General features: G+C 35.2%; 1 protein-coding gene across 3 annotated transcripts in view; it reads right to left on the bottom strand.

Moving 5' to 3' along the window:
* Positions 1 to 21,881, bottom strand: part of LOC141393510 (uncharacterized) — a 278,113-nt gene that overhangs the window by 94,973 nt on the left and 161,259 nt on the right. For all 3 annotated transcript variants that reach the window (XM_073966538.1, XM_073966537.1, XM_073966536.1), the window contains exon 3: positions 421 to 779. In XM_073966538.1, the coding sequence (XP_073822639.1) occupies positions 421 to 779 (359 nt within the window). The remainder of the gene's footprint in view (positions 1 to 420; positions 780 to 21,881) is intronic.

Here is a 21,881-nt window from a genome sequence, read left to right on the forward strand (position 1 = left end):
TTAAAACAGTTAAATGACACACGGAGAGGCACAGATACGCAAGGATATTTACCACGCCCTCAACCACCTTCCATTGCATTGTCGTATCAAAAGAGTAAGTGTTTGTATGGCAGGACCATACAACAAAACAATCTCTTATGTTGTTTGCCAAAACACACACACACACTGGCACGCACGTATGCTACTGTTACGACCGGAAGACCATAGTGGTTAAGACCAAAAGCACATAGCTTGGCGTTGAACGCGTGCTTACACATAAGGCAATTAATAATTTTAACATAGCTGGTATTTTTAATGTCATGCTGGTCCTTTAATTAAGAATGACAAAGGACTTTTTTGACCCCAAGAAATTGTGTACAGGTCGTTGTATACTTTTGTCGTCTTCCTTTTTCCTTTTGTCTGTATGCAAGAATTTCTTACCTGGAAATTTATACAGCTCCACCTCGTTGCAATTAATTTCGATGAGCGTCGTTGTCTCATTCGGTAATCCGGCACATTGACACATGCTATTTAGTGGGCAGGAGTAGAGTATATCTTGAGGCTGTGAATTGAAAAGATTGGCAAAACTACCACCGCTACCGCCACCACCTGAATTCGGTATCACAGGTGGTGGTCCTCGGGCTGCTAACAGGTTGGAAGCACTGCGAGGTAATCGATAAGCACCAGGACCCAAAGACCCTGGACCACCGCCATCGAATTTCCAACAATCAGCTGTACTACGAAACCAATACAGCAGTGAAATGGAAATTATTAACAGCTGAGGACGTTGATAATCCATTCTGCAAAGGAACAAAACAAAAGAAGTATTAAATAAAATGGCTCTGAGATGACAAATTATGTTGAATAACTTATTTTCTGTTGCTCTGGAAGCAAATAACTTAAGTTAAATACGTGCAAATATTCTTTCACTTAATTAATAAAACTGCCAAATGTTTCTTCCCACTGTCGATATTGAAATATAAAATATATATTTTTTTAAATCACGACTTAATTTATTTTTCTCTAATTGTTGTTTATTCTTGCCGTACTTGTTTGGCTTGAAATTTATTGCCCCAAAAACGCTGTAGTGCATAGCCTTGTAATCAATTAAGTGTCATGCCACTTTCCTAACGAGTCTTAATCAAATTCACTGATGTTAAGGCCAAATATTGTGATAAGCATTTTGACCTTCATAAGAAATCTGAAATTTCACAACATTTTAGTTGCTTTCCACAATTCATTATATAAACATATGGGGTAAGAGTGTTTTTCACCAGCTCGTATTTAAGCCCTTGACTTAATGCAATTTTCAATTTGACACTTCTGTGTTAGCATTTGATTTATAAATGGCGACTTGTATCACGCAAATTGTTATTCTTTTATTAGTGGGAATGTTTTAATGTGAGCGCTTGAAAGTGTGAAAAATGTAAGTATTAATACAATTAAGAACGGTATTCAGTTCAGGAAAGTTTAATACCACCAACGAAGACCAAATACCAAATTTCGGTAATTTTGGAGGGATATTGGACAACAACCATAAAAATACAGAAAAAAGGGGGGCTATATCAAAATGTTAACCGATATAGCAAGTTTTCAATACCAAAAAAATAAAAAATATATAATATAGAACGGTGAACATAGAAAAATTTTTGTACTAATACCTATTTTAATTGATATTTATTTTCATGTAAGTACCACGTAAGTCCGATTTTCCTCACGCCTACACATCAAGAGCCAGCCATAATTGTTGAGATATTTTAATTGGGGTGCTCAGCGCCAAGACGGCTTAACCCACCAACCGCGATCGTCATTTCCAGCTCTATCTGTTCCTCCAAAACCATTTATAGTACTAATATTTCAAAATTCTCTTTACACAATATCAAATTGTACCAAATCCTGTACCATATAGTACAATTCGTGTATTTATGGTACATATTTCCTAAATCTGACGTTATTACCAAATAACAACAGTAATCTTAATTCTAAATCTCACGAATCCAGGTCTATTCATTAGTCCAATACAAAATTGTACCATGCATTGAACCATCCGTACCCTCTAGTCCTAAATGTACCAAATTTAGTACTTTTTGTAAACATAAGTACGAATTTCCAAAACAAACTCCAACAGTAATCTCAATTCCAAATTTCAAGATTACAGCTCCAGCTGTTCGCTTAAATCCAAATTGTACCAAATTTGGTACCATTTAGTACTTTTCGCACGCATAACCAAAAATTTCCAAAACTACCTCAATCCTACACTTCAACAGGTATTTTAATTCTAAATTTCAGGATTGCAGCTGCATCCGATCACCGTAATCCAAATTGTACCAAATTTAGTACCATTTAGTAATTTTTGTTCCCATAGGTCCGAATTTCCAAACCTACCTCTATCCAGCACTGCAACAGTAATCTTAATTTCGAATTTCGGGATTCCATTCGACAGGTTTGTGGAACGTCATTAATGCTTCTGGTTGTATGAATTCTGATGATGTTTGTTTTGATGAAGATGTGAATGCTATCAATGAATCTTTTGCCATTTCTACGCAGAATGATGAGACTATTGATTTTGATGAAATTTTTGATTCTGATCATTCTCGGTCTTTTAGGTGCATTGATGAACAGGAATTATTAGAGGCTGTTTTTAAGGTCAAATCCAGATCCATCGGTATTGATGGAATCCCTATTCATTTCATTAAGCAAATTTTTCCCTTCATTGCGTCATTTGTACTAGATTTGGTGAATTATATTTAACCGTCATCTACTTTCCCTAAAATCTGGAAAACTGCTCGAGTTGTACCCATACCCAAAACTAAAGTCATTCGTGGACCTGATGACCTTCGTCCTATCTCAATCTTACCCGCCTTGTCTAAGGTAGTTGAACACGTAATCAAAAAGCAATTGCTAGAGTTCACTAGTCCAATGATATTTCATTCTCAGTATGCTTTCCGATATGGACATAACACTACTTCCTTACTCCTACATCTTACTGATTCTATGCGTTTAAATATGAACTATAACAAGGTTAATGTTTTGGTATAGCTTGCTTGATATGTCTAAGGCTTTCAACAGCATTTGTTATAAAACTATGATAGCAACTTAATAGGGATTACTGCTTTTCTAGGTCTGCTTGTAGGCTCATATATTCCTATCTAGTTGGAAGAACGCAATTTGTTGTTTGGAATGGAGTAGAGTCCAATTTTATTGAATTGTTTTCTGGGGTCCCACAAGGATCAGTACTTGGGCCGTTGCTGTTTATTCTTTATATTAATGACCTTCCAAACATATTTAACCCTCGTACATGCGCCACCTTCCTTTTTGTTGACGATGTATTTCTATTATTTTCTGGTACTACGACTAGTGTTGACATTTTGGAAAGTTCGATAAACTCCTATTTGGATCGCCTTTTGAACTGGACCTCCTTGAATTCTTTAAAGGTCAATGCCTCCAAAACGAAAGCCATGATTTTTTGCCCTTCCAATCGTTCGTTGGTGAATTTGAATCTGTTTCTTGGTAGTGATCAACTGGAATGTGTTGATAGACATAAATGCCTGGGTGTAGTTCTAGACACCAAATTAAATTTTAAACCCCATATTGATGGCATCGCTGGTAGAGTCTGGGGCGTTTTGCGGAGAATAAGATCCACTAATATGTTCTTACCGCTTCGTGTTAGAAACATCATAGCTCATTCGCTTTTGATGTCCCAAGTTTTATATGGCTTAGAGGTTGTTTCGGGCACATGTTGGAATAATATTCTGAAGTTGATGCGCGTAGTAAATACTATAGTACGGTTTGTTTACAACATACCTAGGAGAAACCACATGTACAAAGGTTTCTGGGTTGTTCATTCAAACATTTTCTGAAATATCGTAATTTAATTTTGTTCTACAATGTTGTGAAGACTGGTAGGCCTATTGCCTTGCGTTCTTTGTTTGTGTTTTCTAGATCCACCAGAAATCCTCAAGTTTTCATAAATCGTGTTGCTAGGTCCGTGTATGCTAGATAATTTGTTGTTAGAATAGCTCGCATGTGGAATGGTTTACCGCATGACTTGAGAATTTTTTCCCAACGTATTTCGACTTAAATTGATGTCGTTTCTTAACCAATCTCTTGTCCCTTGATTTGAGTGTTGGCAATATCTATCACTGGCATGACTTGTAATATTTTCTGTAGTTTTCACATTCTTTTCTTTATATGGCTGGGGAGCCAACATGTATTTTGAGATCATTTTTATTCTGTATTTAATGAATATGAATTTATTATTATATAAGTATCAGGCGTATTTTACCTTTGTAATATATTATTGGCCACCTAGGCTTCTTTATTACTGAATAAATAAATGAAATGAAATGAATAGAATAAACTTAATACTACTAATTAAAACTAATAAATAAAATTCAGATTAAAAAATTTATGAAATAAAAAAACTCTCCTTCCTCTTGCACGAATGATTAAACTTAAGCCTACTAATAACTAAAATAATGTTATCGCTTGTCTTTCTAATGTTTATTTTCAATTATATATCTGCTTACAGTTACTTCACAAAATTGTCCATAATTCTGATAAATTCAAATTTTTAAATCATTTAGGAATATGAAAAGGTGCACAATTTGTGAGAAAATAATTTCAAAATGAAAGTCCTTATGTGTAAAGATTAAGGATTATTACACGTTCCAAAAGGACAAGAGCCCCAAAAGAATGGGTTTTCTTAAAAAATTCGAGTTTTTTTTTCAAACAATACAAGTTGAAACTCGATCAAGATCACCGCATATTGAAACTTTAGAGCTTTTCTGAGGATTTCATGGCTTTGGAATTTATACAGTAGCTGTATTTACAGATGACCAATTTTTCTGGGATTTACGATCCAGAGTTCGTTGGACTTGTCACTATAAGTACTATAACTGTCATTAAAACTAATTAATATCCTCTTGAGGGCCTTAAATGCAGATTTAGCTTTATTTTGTTCAAAAATATCAAGGATTTTTCACACAGATCCACAAGGCTTTTGCGGTGCATACTAACTTTTGCGATATACATTTTGGGCTTTTTGGGATTCGAACCGTATATTTTCTAATTAATGCAATTATTGCACACTTTTCATTGTTATCACCGAGGACTACCTTCGTGTCTATCAAATAAAACTAATTGTTTGTTGTTTTTAATAAGTTATAGTGCTTTTTATATCTAATACATATTGATTTCAATGCTGCATACTAAATTTTGCGACAGACTGAATGTGTAATCAGTACAATTGCATAGTGAAGAGCTATATTTATACCCTCAGCCTTTAGGCTATGAAGGGTATATGGCGAAAAACAAAAATCCTTTGCAATTCCATTTGAAAAAAATTAAAACATTTTTTTGCGAGCACATCTACAATTTTTGGCTTAGAGTCTAAGAAAAAAATTCTGGTTTCAAATCTGTTCGCGTTCACAAAACTGGACGATGCGCGCAAAAGATATAGCGGTTTTTATTCTCATATAGAGAAAAAATATTTAAAAATATCTTATTTGTTGTTATGAGAAAAAGTATGCATAAATCGTTAACAGCATTCCATATCTATTGGTAGATGTTTAAATAGTTATTAAATTTATTATTATTTTCGCGGAAAATCAACAACTAATACAAAAAATTTGAAGAAAATCCAAATTATCCTGTCCCAGAGTTCGTACAAACCCTCAAAAAATAAATTTAAAATAATATGCGGAATCTAGACAATGCGTAGAAAAATATGATACCAAATTTATAGAGATTGGGTACATAAATTGCATATTATAGCAACAACAAAAGAGAAAAACTTATTGTTGGAAAATATTGTTGCAAATATATTTTTTGGTTTGATTCGAATAATTAGAAAAAATATTTGGGAGTTCTCCAACTATTTCGCTAAAATTCCATACAATAATTAATGTGTAATGCTAAAACTTCATCAACAAATATGGTTTACCATCGTGAAAGCTTATTTGCTTACTGTGATAACTTATAAGGATAGGAAATAAAGAGTAATATTGAAATTACAATCATTCAAAAAATGTGGATATTAAAAAGCCTATTATTCGCGAATTAGTTAAAATCTGTTGATGCGCATCCGTTTTTGGATACAGCGAATCAATCTCCTTCAATATTTATGCATATTTCGATGTTTCACTCAGCGGTCAAAGTGTGCCGCCAGTTGCATCACACAATACAAAAAACCTTAAAGTGGGTAAAAATCGCGCAATTTGCATACGATTTTGATGCGCATCTGGTTGCAGTAGCACCCATCAAAAATACGTCTATATAGACATATTTCAAACAGATTTTTCAAGAACCGCGGATGTGCCTCCACATTCTATTTTTGGTGAAAACCACATATTACTCGCGAATCTCTGTAATTTATGACACGTGTTTTCGCAAATATTATAATCGCGTATAAAGGATTCCATATAGGTAAAAAATTTTAAAGAAAATCGCGGTTTAGTACGCGGATTTGTCAAAATAAATTTTTGCTGATTTTCCTATTTTCAGGGTATCTATATCCGCGGTTTTAGTGGATGGATTCGATCGCGGAAGGTATCATTAGATCCGTCGCGTAAAAAAACTAAATTCACGCGGGGTACAAAGGAAATTGAATAGCACTTGTAAATTTTAAACGCAAAAAATAGGTTTTTTAAAAAAAATCACGCATCAAATATTTGTCTTTATACTCCAATTACTAGGATGCTGTAAGGAGCACACTCATGAGATATGCATTAAACGACGTAAAATCACGAGTTTTATAATCCTATTGTGAGTTTTGAATATTATCTTGTTGCGCGTCCGAATTATTAAAACAATTCAAAAAACCCCGAAATTCCGGCTTCAAAATGGCAGCATCAATTTTAGGTGGATGCAGTGGATATATCGAAAAATGATACACTAGTATCATATTGCCCATGAAGTATTCTTTGAGTCTTTCTTTGGGCATATGTCCATAAAATGTAAGGTTAAGACAAAAATCGGAAGGGAGCATAAAAAACTTGTTGGCTTCAACCCATTTTTATCTATTTTTCTACATTGATGCCAACACAGCTTCCACGTAAATTAATTTTAATGGTCGACCTTATGGGATTCCTCCTAAAACACTTCATTTTAAAGAATATATATCATACTATATAGAATATGTTAACAGTTCGCGAATTCTAAATCGGTGAAACTCGGATTCATCGATTGTAAAAAATTGTTGTTTTTCGCCATATACACTTTCATACGGGCAAAATGTGCCTCATCGAAATAATGGTTTTAGACCCCAAGTATATTTGGACGAAATGTGTTTCAGACAATTTGGAGTCGATTGAGCAATGTCCGTCCGTCTGTCTGTCTGTCTGTCTGGCTGGCTGGAGCGCACGATAAGTCTCGAAGGGATGAAGCGATTCGGTTCAAATTTTGGCTTTCGTAATATTTTGTCCAAACTTAGTTTAAGTTCGAAGATGAGCTATATCGGTCCACTCCTTCCGGTACCTCCCCCACAAAAGTTCGAAAATGTTCGGAAAATTTGTACGCACGATAACTCTTGAAGGGTGTAACCGATTTGGTCCATACTTTGCCCATTGTGGAGCGTGTACCAGACTTAGATCAGGTTTTAATATGGACTCAATCGGTCCACTCCGTCGGGTACCTCCCACACAAAATTTTGGAAAAGTTCAGTTTAGGAACATCTCTCGAATCGCTTTGATTTGTGCTTTAGCAACTTGTATTCACTGCCCTCCATACGACGGTATAAGTTTCATCAGGGGCAAGTCCATACTTCCTGAGAAAATAGCCTGAAAGTTGCAAAAAACCCCTATGACACCGTGTGAGGAGGTTGGAGGGCAAAATAACTCTCGAACAGGTCTGCCGATTCGGTCCAAAGTTTGGCCTTAGTAATATTTTGTCCAAACATAGTTTAAGTTCGAAGATAAACCATATCGGTCCACTCCTTCAGGTACCTCCCCCACAAAAGTTCAAAAATGTTCGGAAAAATTGTGCGTACGATAACTCTTGAAGAGAGTGGCCGAATTGGTCCATACTTTACACATCCTAATATATCTACCAGATATAGATCAGGTTCAAATATGGACTATATTTGTCCACTCCATCCGGTACCTCCCACTCAAAATTTCGGATACATGTTCACTTTAAGACCTGCTTTCGAATCACTTTGATTTTTGTTGAAGCAACTTGCATTCGCTGCCTCAATTGCGATGGTAAAAGTTGTTTCAGGGGCAAGTTCATACTTCTTGAGCAAACATCCCTGAAGTTCTAAAAAACCCCTATGGTACCATATATAGTGGCTGGAGATCCATTCTTTTTAGTATCTCCTCCGCAAAACTTTTGATATTAAATCCTAATCAACATTTTTGTCAGTTCAAACGCCCAAAATTCTTAAAACTCCCTAAATACATGCGTTTTTTGGAAAAAAATTGTTTCAATATGCACAGGCTGAGGGTATATCTCTGTCGGCAAAGCCGACTGATACTTTTTTACTTGTTTATAACCAAATCCAAGTTTTGTAAAAAATTGTACAAATCTTTAAGAAGGACAATTATCAGCTACAGTTTTTTAAGACTTCTCCCATTCCAGATACCACTAGATATCTCCTGATATCCATTGTATAAAATTATTCTACTTATGGCCACATTGCTTAAAAACTATGCATGTATTTGAAAAAAATTTGGCCTCACAAGAGTGTGATTTTGATTCTAACAGGTTTTATTTATTTCTTCAAATTTGTTCTTCAGTTTTTTCGGTTTATTTATATTGTTCAAAAATCTTTATAAATGATCTAATAAATATCAAGAAAAATGCCAAATATAACACATACTTTCAGGCGTCTCTAATATATATATTTCAGGGTATACTTTTAGGCGATTGTGTAACTATGTACTTAAATTCGTAATAGTCTCATTACGAATACATATTTAGCACGCTAAATCCCTATAAAATGTTTGAATGTAACAAAATGTTGGAAAATGAATGTTGGGGAAATTATTATTAGAGCGTGTGTATGCTGTAATGTTGTGTGATTTTAGCTAGCAATAACAGTGGTGTTGTCATTAACACGGTTGGTACTGCAAACATGCAGATGTGTCAGAATATAGTTAGCATTTTACGCTTAAAAGTTGCAAGGAACCTCTTAAAAAGTATTAGATGTGTATATATGTAGGTTATCCTGGATAACGCGGAAACAATTTAATGGAATAATCGTTATTGTTTCTTGGAAGAAGAATAACTAAGAATTTGAAATATGTATTATTAAATAAAATTCCTTTTGCGAATGACAATTTTTGCCTAAAATTTTAATAATTGAATAATTGGCGATGATTAAATGCTTCTTAAAGTGTGCTTATTACCATTTGCCACCAAAAAGATTTCATATTTCGTATTTTCAGAGTTGCCTCAAGCATATCAAAACCTGTATATATGTGTATGAAGTTAAACTTTTTGGTGATGAATTTACGGACTGTTGTGTTTTGTTAACTTTTTAACATTGCTGTGTGTGACGACGATATTCGGCACGCAATATAAATGTGATTAGGGCACGCATTAATGAACTCATGCCTGCACATAGTTATACACACGAAAGCACTTTGTCACTCATTCATTCGAACCAATACAAACAAATGCAAATATTTTGGCATTTTTTCGTTTGCGTTTATTTGCATATTTTGGCACGTCAATGCCGCCAGTAAATTCATTGTTATTTTTAAGGGTGACAAAAAACACCAATAATTTTCTACTCTTAAAAAAGGCGGTGACATAACCTATATCAATGCAAATAATCAATAAAACTGCTGAATTAATATCACAAAAAAGACTATATCAATGATTGTAATAAAATATCCAAAATGATTCAGAGGTTATCGTAAAATAATATTTATAAAAACAGAATATATATTTCAATAGCAGATTGAGTTATTTTACACATGTATGAGACATTCTATTTGTTAGTACAACTTTTAACATCTGGCTAAAAATTTTGTCTTGTCACGACATTAATATAAGAACATAAAATAAGGTTGTAATTGGGAAGAACTGTACCGCTATAATATGAGTGGCACCCTCTGCTTGATCTTTTTTTGATAAGATTCCGACGGCCGCATTCATTGTTCTTTGCTGGGTAAAAAAAAACTTAATTTTGTCTCTTAAGTACATTAAAATTGCATTATTGTAAACTTTATTCACATTTCTTGATGAAAAATAGTCATGGAATTATATCAAGTTTAAAACAACTTCTGCAATAATGACCCATATGAAAAGGGATTTATGATTTTGTTGCTGGTCGTTTTTATCAATTCAAGCTACTTATGGATATAATATGAAATTATGGAAATACTACACCACACACACACATATGTAAATCGGATTCATTTACATTCTTTTCCGTTTGCATATTTTTTATGCGTGCCAAGTTAACCGGAAGCATAACAATTGTGTTAATATTTTGCCTACGTCCATTGAATATTTTATTGAAATTTTCGTGTTTTGTGTTATGTCGCATATTTTAATCCAAGTGTTTTAGCACATCTGTTGGCATATGAAATTAATGCTGATTCGTTTATAAAAAAATGTTTTTTTTTTCGAAATAGTTTTTGTTTCGGTTCAAAGTATGTCACATTACACCTTTGTAAACAGCAGTTGTTGTTCCAAAAAAACTTGTTGTAATTGATTTTTATCATGAAATATATTTACTGTGGTATCAAGAATGTTGATTAACATTGGTGGTCTGTGTCACTAAATTTAAGTCGTTTCTTTGACACCATTTTGAGTTGATACCACATCACACAGTTATTCAAATCGAGTAATAAATGTGTAACAGCTGGGACAGAATAACTTATGTGATATTGCTCTTCTTAAATAGAATTTTTCGACAAATAAAAGGTACACGCAGAGAAAAAATATTTTTCGCTTTTGTTGGAACAAAAATACCTGTTTTGGTTCCAAAAATGTATTTGTTTTGTTCAAACATTGTAATCCAAATCCAAAAATACCATCTTTTGTTCCAAACATAGAAAACAAAAACAACTTTCGAATTTCCGCAATATTGTTAAAATCGTTAACAATACCGATTGTAGGAACTATCATAATCTAATTTTGTTTACAAAAAGTATTGTCAATACAGAAAACCAGCCCAGAAATTTTTGATTTGAGTGCATATACTTCTCATATACACTTTTCGCATAACTTGGATATAAATGTCGCGTATAATATTGCAATCATTGATGAACACAATACATGGTTTGCTGCATTGGCTGACAACAAAGACAAACAAAAAGCCACAAGAACCCACCACAACATAAGGAATAATTAAACACCATAACAAACATGAAAAGGAAAGAAGAATGAAACAAAACAGAAACAAATAAAAACAAGAGTCTCACAAGTACATACACACAAAAACAAAGGTAAAGGCAGCATGTCATACAAACACACCACAACTCACCAAAATTGTTTTTTCAACACGGCATCGAATAGCGAGAGAAGAGAAACAAATTTTCGAAGAAAAGAGAGAAATATTGTTCAGTTGACACAAACTATTTTTGGATTTACAATACTACATGAGGAATCCAACAATATGTTAACAATACATATTTTGCTCTTGGAATATTGTTGGATCAAACATATTTTTTTCTCTGCGTGTAGAGGAACTTAAAGAAGGTCTTAATTAAACAAATAATCATTGGGAATTCTTCACCGCCATGAATTTCACATTTTCTTTTTTTTTTTTGTTTGTTTTTGCATATTGTTTTTTTTGCATATTGGAGCATTGTTGCGTATAACTAATGTCATAGTTTATACGCTACAGTAACTTCCTTGTTTGCATTTCATTGTAGTTATGTAGATGACTCATAGCTGGCCCATCTGCTTTCAACGGTGTCCAAGTCTCAGAGTCATAACAATTCCTTCGTCTGGGTAGATACTGTTATGCATGGCGGTTCGTGCAACGTCACCTTTTAAAGCCATATGAGCTTCGCAATGATAGCAAACACGGATATGAAAACCGAAATGTGGTGCATATCGACCACATTCTACGTGGTCTTCCTAAAGAATTTAGCGAAAGATGAAGATCTGGTCGAAGTTGAATTTACCAGGTCCCAGGTCTATGTCTTGCCTCCATTTTGGTGAAATATACATAGCAGTCATATTTATTGTTACGATTGTAACTGATTGAATTAAGTTAATTTTGATGAGTTTATTTTTATACCCACAGCCTTTAGGCTAAGGAGGGTATATACACTTTGATACGATGAAAATGTGCCTCATCGAAATAATGGTTTTAGACCCCACGTATGTTTGGACGAAATATGTTTCAGACAATTTGGAGTCGATCTAGCCATGTCCGTCCGTCTGTCTGTCCTGCTGGCTGGAGCGCACGATAACTCTCGAACCGATGAACCGATTCGGTTCATATTTTGGCTTTCGTAATATTTTGCCCAAACTTAGTTTAAGTTCGAAGATGAGCAACATCGGTCCACTCCTTCCGATACCTCCCCCACAAAAGTTCGAAAATGTTCGGAAAGTTTGTGCGCACGATAACTCTTGAAGGAAGTAACCGATTTGGTCCATACTTAGCACATCGTGAAATTTCTATCAGACTTAGATGAGGTTCTAATATAAACTCAATCAGTCCACTCCTTAGGGTACCTCCCACACAAAATTTCGTAAAAGTTCAGTTTAGGACCTGTTCACGAATCGCTTTGATTTTTGTTGTAGTAACTTCTATTCACTGTCCTCTATACGACAGTACAAGCTTCATCAGGAGCAAGTCCATACTTCCTGAGAAAATAGCCTGAAAGTTACGAAAAACCCCTATGACACCGTGTGTAGTGGTTGGAGCGCAAGATAACTCTTGAACGGATCTGCCGATTCGGGCCAAAATTTGGCCTTCGTAATATTTTGTCCAAACTTAGTTTAAGTTCGAAGATAAGCCATATCAATCTACTCCTTCAGGTACCTCCCCCCCAAGAGTTCAAAAATGTTCGGAAAAATTTTGCGCATGATAACTCTTGATGGTAGTGACCGATTTGGTCCATGCTTTACCCATCCCAGTATATCTACCAAATATATATCAGGTTCGAATATGGACTACATTTGTCCACTCCTTCGGGTACCTCCCACACAAAATTTTGGATAAGTTCACTTTAAGAACTGCCCTTAAATGTATACGTTTTTTGGAAAAAAAAAGTGTTTCAATTTACACAGGCTGAGGGTATATCTCTGTCGGCAAAGCCGACTGATCCTTTTTTTACTTGTTACTTGAGAATTTGAATTGTAATGTAAATTTTTATTAAGCAATTAGATTATCGTATCAGTTTTGCACCAACAACTATTACTTCAATCATTAAATTATTGCTTAGTGTTTTTGTACTCCTTCTCTCTCTAATTCAATTTGACTATTCAATTATGCTTCTACATTGTGACGTCATTTTAACCCCTCGTACTCCCTCGTATTGATTTTTGCTTGGGCAGTTACTAGAGATGGGATGTGTGCTATTAGAGAGATACATTTCTGCGTGAATAACTGAAGTGGATAACGTCAATAAAGCATTGTAGAATCGTAATCCAAAACGAACCCTCGTTTTATTGGGACAGATGGTATCGGGGAATAAAACAACGTCTACACGGGATTAAGATAAACCCTTTATCTCTTTCGATTTGAGCTGTTAGACCTAAGAGATACATTGAAAAATTAGAAGTCTACCGAAGTCCCACGCATCCAACCATTACGCTACGTTTCACGGGTGGTTAAGCCGATCTTCAGGCGTATTAGGATGTTGTTATTGTGGCAGATGAAGGCAAAGCTTGGTAACTAGTACATATATCGCACTTCATTAGATAAATGCATATGCGAAATTATGTCAGTTAATTAAAACTCCAAACTTTTCCTATAGTCCTGCTTGGTAATCCCATTTTTCAATGTTCACAAATACTATGGTAAGTTTTATTCCTACGTCATTAGTAATTACTTACTTACTTAGTTGGCCATTACAGAACATTTGTTCCATAGACCGAACTAAGAAAAGATCTCCATTCTTCTCTGTTTTTCGCTTGACTTTTTGGAATACCGCGCCTTTTCATTTCTTCATCCACTTGTATGCTCCATCGAAGCTTAGGCCTGCCGATTCTGCGTGCACCGCCATGTGGCATGTATTCATACGCCTTTTTAGCGGGTTCATCATCGCTCATTCTCATGATATGGCCTAGCCAACGCAATCGTTGCATCTCGATACGTTTAACTATATTCATGTATTTGTATAGCTTATATAGCTCGTGGTTCATACCACGTCGATATTCACCGTCAACGCAAGTCGGCCCGTAGATCTTTCGAAGAATTTTCCTCTCAAACACACCAAGCACTGTGAGTACCCATGCTTCGGAGCCATACATTAGCACGGCATGTGGCTTTGTTTTTAAATTGCTTACTTAAACCATAGTAGCATCTGTTGGCCAATACAATTCTTCTTATTTCACAACTGATGTTGTTTGTTGTGTTTATGGCAGTGTCGAGGTAGACGAAGTCTTTAACTACCTCAAAATTGTAGGTACCAACTTCCACAGTTGGTCCGAGCTCTGTGGACGCTTTGCGCGTCGACACCATCAATTTGGTCTTTTCGCCGTTTACCGCCAGACCCTTTTTCGCAGATTCTGCTTCGACCTTCCTAAAGGTATCAGCTACTTACTTTACTGATCGTCCCATGATGTCTATGTCATCAGCATAAGCAAGTAACATGTGGCTATTGGTGTAAATTGTGCCATTTCTTTTGACATTTGCAGCCTTTTCCAGCAAAATGTTGAATAAATAGGTCACACGAAAGTCTGTCTCCTTGTCTGAAACCTCTTTTGGTAGAAAATTCTTCGGAGAGGTTCTTTCCAATTTTAACTGAGGACCTAGTATCAGTTAAAGTCATCTTACAAAGCCGGATGAGCTTTGCGGGGATACCAAATTCAGACATTGCATGGAATACCTTTGATCGGAGTGGACTGTCGAATTCTGCTTTATAATCGACAAAAAGGTGATATGTGTCGATCTGCATCTCTTGGGTCTTCTCTAGGATTTGCCGCAGGGTAAATATCTGGTCAATGGTGGGCTTGCCAGGTTTCAAACAGCTCGGCTGGTAAGCCATCGGCTCCTGCTGCTTTATTATTCTTCAGCCGGTTGATTGCTGTTTTTACCTCATCTTGGCCGGGCTGTATACATTCTATACCATCTTCTGGGATTGGATCTGTGGCATCATCGTCTTCGCTACTATTGGATACCAGCAGATTGGAGAAATGTTCCTTCCATATCCTGAGCACGCTATCCGTATCTGTTACCAGAATACCTTGCTGGTCTCTACAGGAGGATGTGCCTGTACGAAAGCCATCTGTTTGATGTTTCACTCTTTGGTAAAGTTTTCGGACTTCATTCTGGCTCCTGTACATCTCGATTTTTTCACACTCCCGCTTTTCCATTTCTCTCTTTTTCTTGCGGAAAAGACGTTTCTCTTCTCTCCTTTTCTCCCGATATCTCTCTCGTATGCTACGCGTTGCTACTGATTGTAAAGTAGCTCTATATGCCGCATTTTTCCCTTCGGTAGCAGTACGACACTCCTGGTCATACCATGAATTCCTTTGTGGAGGTCTCTGGAATCCAAGAATGGACTTTGCGGCTGTTTGCATGGAGTATATTGCCCACTCCATGCAAACAGCCGCATTGCGTTGTTATGTTATCGGGACAAGGAGTGCTCGCGTTAAGCAATTGGGCTAGTTGAGTGGAATATGCTGTGGCTATATGTTGTCTTTGCAGCCTATCGATGTCCAACTTCCTCGTTGTGTCTGTTCGTGCTTTATTTGCAACGTTTAGACGGGTACGTACCTTAGTGATCAGTTTTCGACAAAAAAAACCTACCATTACCCTACGCATTTCGCTTTTGTCAAGGTATCGGTACGAGTTGGTAATTGTGAAGTTTTATCTTCTTGAAATTATGCAGGTGTACAAAGTGACCCGAAGGTCAGACTACTCTACATTTCTTTTGGATTTCTTTTTAACGCAGTCATTGACAAATTTTTTGGAGCACTTCCCGTACCTTATTAAATTTCAAACCATTTTCTATATTATGAAACCACTTTATATGTTGCAAATAAAAAATATAAAAATTTCGACACTTAGTATTTTCCGTTTGAAATGCTCTTGCGATTGGTGAGCCAAACATTAATGTATCACTACATTATGTAGGTTTATTATGAATCTTATATACTTAAACTAGCTTTTTAAATTATTTTAATTACAGTTATCTGTTGTTTTCAGACCATAATCAAAATCTTCTGAAAAAAAATACATCATCCATTTTTATAGTTCTCCTTTGCTGTAATAAAATTATGAAATCACCAAAGGTACATGACGTTTTACAACCCAAACAATTCCCTTATTAAAAATAAAAATAAAATTAACGTTGTTTTTAAATGATGTGTCATGCAGACACGATGTCCATCTCTGTCGGCTGTGTCTCAACTGCAATTAAATTAAATATAACACACCTTATTTTCCATATTTCGTTACTTGTCTGTTCTTTTTCTAAAAACTACCGTGGCATATTCAGACATTAAGCAAACATCACGAGGCCAATAAAATTTCTAACTAAATGTTAATTTTTATGTGGAACCCCATCAAAATTAAAATTTCGCAATTTCTCTGTTACAGGTTTGTAGACAAAACTTCTTGTTCTTTTTGTTTTCCTTTTATTTTTTGAGTAAAGCAAAACATTGCTCCCCTATAACATGGCCACAAAAACACGAAATAAGCAAAAAAGCAGCGGCAGCAGTAGAAGAACACCAGCTACCAGTTCATTATAAATGCTAAACGTTAAGCAATTATAATGGACAAAACACGAGGGTATCATAAACCATCTAACAGGAAACGAAAGGAAGAATATTTCACTGTCCCACTACTCATTTCCCAGTCGCTGCCTTGGACATTTCCAGCACACTTTTCTACTGATGATGGCATTCGTTTATAATAGGAAAAAAACAGTCCGGCAACAACCACAAATTATGACAAAGGACACACAAAAACACAGAAACCAAGTGACAACGGACAGAACAAACCAAAATCTAACAAAAGTAAATAAGAAGATACAACAACAATGAAAATAGCATTAACTAACAACATTGTTGCTAACTAACCATCTTTGTGTCGTGCGGAACTTTTTTCATTTCGGTTTTGTTGTATATTTTGACATTGATAAAAAACAGAAGTGGTCACAATATGGGATTGTTGCTTCTGCTGTTGTCGTATTTACAAATTATGTCCAGTTTGTTGTAGTCCTGACAGCCATCATTGACAGGGCTTCCTCACCGTCATCTAATGCCTAAAGAGAATGTTGACAACAGTTTTGTTGCTGTTGTTGTTATTTTTGAGGGGAGGAATTCTTTGTAATTTGTTTTATTATTAAGCCTTGGCATAGTGCCATTTCACCTCATCTTTGTTTAGTTCAGGGTCTGCTTCACATCCGTAATCATCATGAACAACAGGAGCAACAACAACAAACATATTTAAAATAGCAAAAACACCTGTTCTCCTAAAGGAATTTTTTGATGGATTTTAATTTAAAAATTGTATTAGAATTTTAAATATCCAATTTAAATTTTGAATAGATAAGTATCCTCTTAGGGAGGATATCATGTTTGGTACAACAGTAGCGTTTAGAAATCATAGCAGTTAAGGTTAGCAACATGATCTCCCAAGTAATCTCAGATGTCCATTTTAATGATGAACAATGAACTTTCCTTGACATCTATGAAAATGGCGTCAAAATGAGCAGCACGCATTTGGCGTGTCGTCTTCATTGTGGCGGCATTTAATTGTTGAGTATGCTTCGGTCTGTCCTCAATGAGTCAATTTTCGTCAACGATTATTTACCCAGACAACTTCATTGAGACAACAGAACGTATAATTGTGTGGGGACGTGTTAATTTAACTGTTGTTTGTCGAATTAAGTTTTCTTTTTTTACTGAATCAGTTTTGTAGTACATGACGATTTACTGATGAGGTGTGTAACGGAATGGAACCAGGTTATATTAAGTTGCGTGTACAAAAAGCATACAATAAGTTTCTTACTTACCGCTTATAAAATATTCTGAAGCTAATTATGTAAATGTTTAAAAAGTCGTCATCGGTTTTAGTTATGACAAATCCAAAATAGATCTTATTTTCATTGAACGACAAAAAAACATAACTGGTTGCGGTGCCAAAATGCACATAACCGAAACGCGATCTTTCGTGAAAATAGAAAACCTATTCTCAGAGTCTTTTTATATCAAACCAACGGTGAATATCAAATTAACGGTGCAAAAGAATATAATAATTCCTCATCAGGATAAAATTCGGAATCAGCAAATACATGTCTGTCCGCCTCTTTTATTTAGGTGTAATTGGGCATTTGAGGTTCCCTGTGGTCAATAAACTGCTCCACTAAAAATTGTGGACATACCCAGCAAAAATTCGGATCCGTTAGTCATTATGTAACCCATTACAAAGTAATGTAACAAGGAAAAGCTACTTACTTCACTACTTATTTAGTAATGAGTACGGTGGTACAGAGCGCTTGTGTTCGACTACAAATCCTAGGGTTGTGTGTTCAACGCTCACCGCTGGGACGCGATTTTTCTCTTAACAATATAAAAAACAATTGGTGGTGCACATGTAAGTGTTAAAAAAATCCTTAATGTTCGTATGCTAGCACAGGGTGAAGTTCGCATGATAAAATCCAGCAGAGAGCAAAATAAAATAGAAATATGAAGTGCGCTGAAATTGACAAAAAAAAAAAATTCCACCTCAACTGTTCTAAAAATATAACATTTGTTTTTTAGCTTATTATACCCTCCACCATAATATGTAGGGTATAATTGAATTTGTCATTCCGTTTATTCTTGATTATATATATTCTTGATCAGGGAAAAATTCTTAGTCGATATAACCATTAGGGCTATAACCAAAACAATACCACCACATAGCCGTGTAGAGCATGGAAAACTATTATGAAATACGGCGTCAATTTTTCTCTATCGCGAAAAAAGTTTCCGCACCAAATGCATTGAAGTTCAGTAATGCATTTTTTAATTTTAGCTGTTATGACGACATATTTGCTTTTAATTAAAATTTTTATTTTTTTGTAATCTAATTTAAAATCATTATCAAAGCGTTCTGGACCAATTTGTTCTCAAATCGCGCCATTTCGGAGCATTTTATGAATTTTTGACACTATTGCAATTTTTGCTTTTTCTTTATAAACTCGTGAATTTTATGTTTATATTTTTTGTACCTATCGGACAAAAGAATATGGGATCATTTGCAACGAAGTCGCGAAAGTTACAGGCTGTTTTTGTTGACTTTGCCTGTGAGAATCGTATTTGTTTTCCACAAAAATACAACACCAGTACCATGTGGGGAATTTTGTCCTAATAATGAAAACGCGTTTCTAAGATCGATTCGGTGAAAAAAGTTTCCGCGCCGACTGTAATTACTAAAACCCTTTTGATATTTTTTCTACTTATAATTTTAAATTTGCTTTGTTTGAATAAATATTCATAGAAAAAATACAATTCTCACAGGCAAAGTCATTAAAAACTGTCTGTAACTTTCGCGAATTTGTTGCAAATGACACCATATTCTCTTGTCCAATAGGTACAATAAATATAAACATAAAATTCGCGAGTTTATAAAGAAAAAACAAAAATTGCAATAGTGTCAAAAATTCATAAAATGCTCCGAAATGGCGCGATTTGAGAACAAATTGGTCCAGAACGCTTTGATAATGATTTTAAATTAGATTACAAAAAAATAAAAATTTTAATTAAAAGCAAATATGTCGTCATAACAGCTAAAATAAAAAATGCATTACTGAACTTCAATGCATTTGGTGCGGAAACTTTTTTCGCGATAGAGAAAAATTGACGCTGTATTTCGTAATAGTTTTTCATGCTCTACACGGCTATGTGGTGGTATTTTTGATATTTGCAAAAAAGTGCAAAAAGTTATAACCCTAATAACCATGTCCGTCTGTCCGTCTGTTGCAATCAAGATACAGCTCGCAATTTTTAAGATAGAGCCTTGTAATTTGGTACAGAAGTTTCTATTACTCTTAGGATGTTTGGTATTGCAAATGGGCTATATCGGCCCGCGTTTTGACATAGACCCCATAGAACGGCACCACCCGATTTTCGGTATTTTGAAGGTTTTAGCTTCATTAGCCTCCCAAAATGACTGAAAATTGGTACATAGTGTTTGTTTGGGGTGTAAAACTTTTCCCCAGAATTTTGTTGGTATGGATCCACGCCCTCATATAGCCCCCATGGAACGGTAACTCCCGATTTTTGGTATTTTAAAGGTTGTGGCCTCAATATTGCTCCGAAATGGTTGAAATTTGGTATTTAGTCTTCGTTGGGGGTACAAAACTTTCCCCCATAAAATTTTCGGTGCAGGTCCCCGCTTTCATATAGCCCCCATAGAACGTTTCCTCCCGATTTTCGGTATTTTGAATGTTGTGGCCTCAGTATTACTCCGAAATGGCTGAAATTTGGTATTTAGTCCCCATTTGAGGTACGAAACTTTCCATATGAAGTTTGTCGGTATAGATCGACGTTTATTGAAATCATTCTTGAAGGTTAGCGACATTGTTTTACCGAAATTGCTGAAATTTGGAATAAGTCTTCTTCATAAACGAAAGAAATCTAATTGTTCCATTTTACTTCAATACCACTCGTGGTGGACGGTATAACAAGTTCGGCACGGCCGAACTTAACGCCGTTCTTATTTGTTCAACTTCTAGTGGCCATAGAATAACTAGTTATTCTAGTGGTTATAGAATAACTAGTAATTCCGTGCGACAAGCACTTTTTAAAAGAATGGGTTAGGAGTTTTGTAAGTAGTTACGACACCAAAAAGTACTCTTAAAACCCATTATTTGGTAGATCCCCATGTTCCATTTGTAGTTCGCATATAACGGGTCAGTCGATTATAGCTATTTTGATATTTAAAGTAAAATTGACAATTTTAACTTTAACTTGACGTTAAGAGTTTCGCGTAGACATGGACCTTCTCCACCTAAAATAATGTCTGACATAGGTTCACTTTTTAAGATAGCCCCCGTATGAAGCTACAATTTCTAAACGAAATGGCTGTAAATTGGCAGTTATTTAGCATTTGTTTATGACATATCCAGTCAGAAGCAATTTACTTTTGGTTAAAGATAAGGGATGTCATAATAGCTGTGTTCCTTTACTTACTTGAGGTTACCATTTTTACTATTTGTTACCATTTTTACCCTGCAAAGCGTTCCTTAACCCCAAAAAGTGACAAAACTGGCAGCAATTTTTAGGAGAGTGAGAGAGGAGGGAGAGCACATATGCCTTTCTATTCTACCACAGGCTACCAGCAAAATTTCTGCAGGTAAAAATGGTAGAACTGATTTTTAGGCTTTTGTTTGACGATTATTTAACAATAAAGAAAAAAATGGACGAACAACAGAAGAAAAAGTCGAACACTGACAAAACTAAATTAAAAGCTGTGAAATAAAAGACGAAAATTGATTTATGTTTTTTTGACATTGCTACCAAATCTACCATTTTTCCGTTCCTTTACTTTTCTGGTAAAAATGTTCATGAGAGAGCAATTTTGAGAAATTTTGACACTTTTCTCTTTTACTACTTTTACCATTAAAAAAGTAAAGGAACAAAGCTAACGACTGAGCAATTTCTTAATGATGACATCTGTGGCGTATGACTATTGTTATTACTTATAGGCCAACAAATATGATATGTTAATTATAAAATATGATATGTTAAAAATTAAATGTTGTGCCAAAGGAACTATATGGAACTATCTCGTTTACTTCGCAGTTCCAATGGCCCACATTTTTTCTTTGAACAAA

This window comes from Musca autumnalis, unplaced genomic scaffold (assembly GCF_047663935.1).
Source record: "Musca autumnalis isolate F117 unplaced genomic scaffold, ASM4766393v1 scaffold_2, whole genome shotgun sequence".
In the NCBI taxonomy this organism is placed as follows: Eukaryota; Metazoa; Arthropoda; class Insecta; order Diptera; family Muscidae; genus Musca; species Musca autumnalis.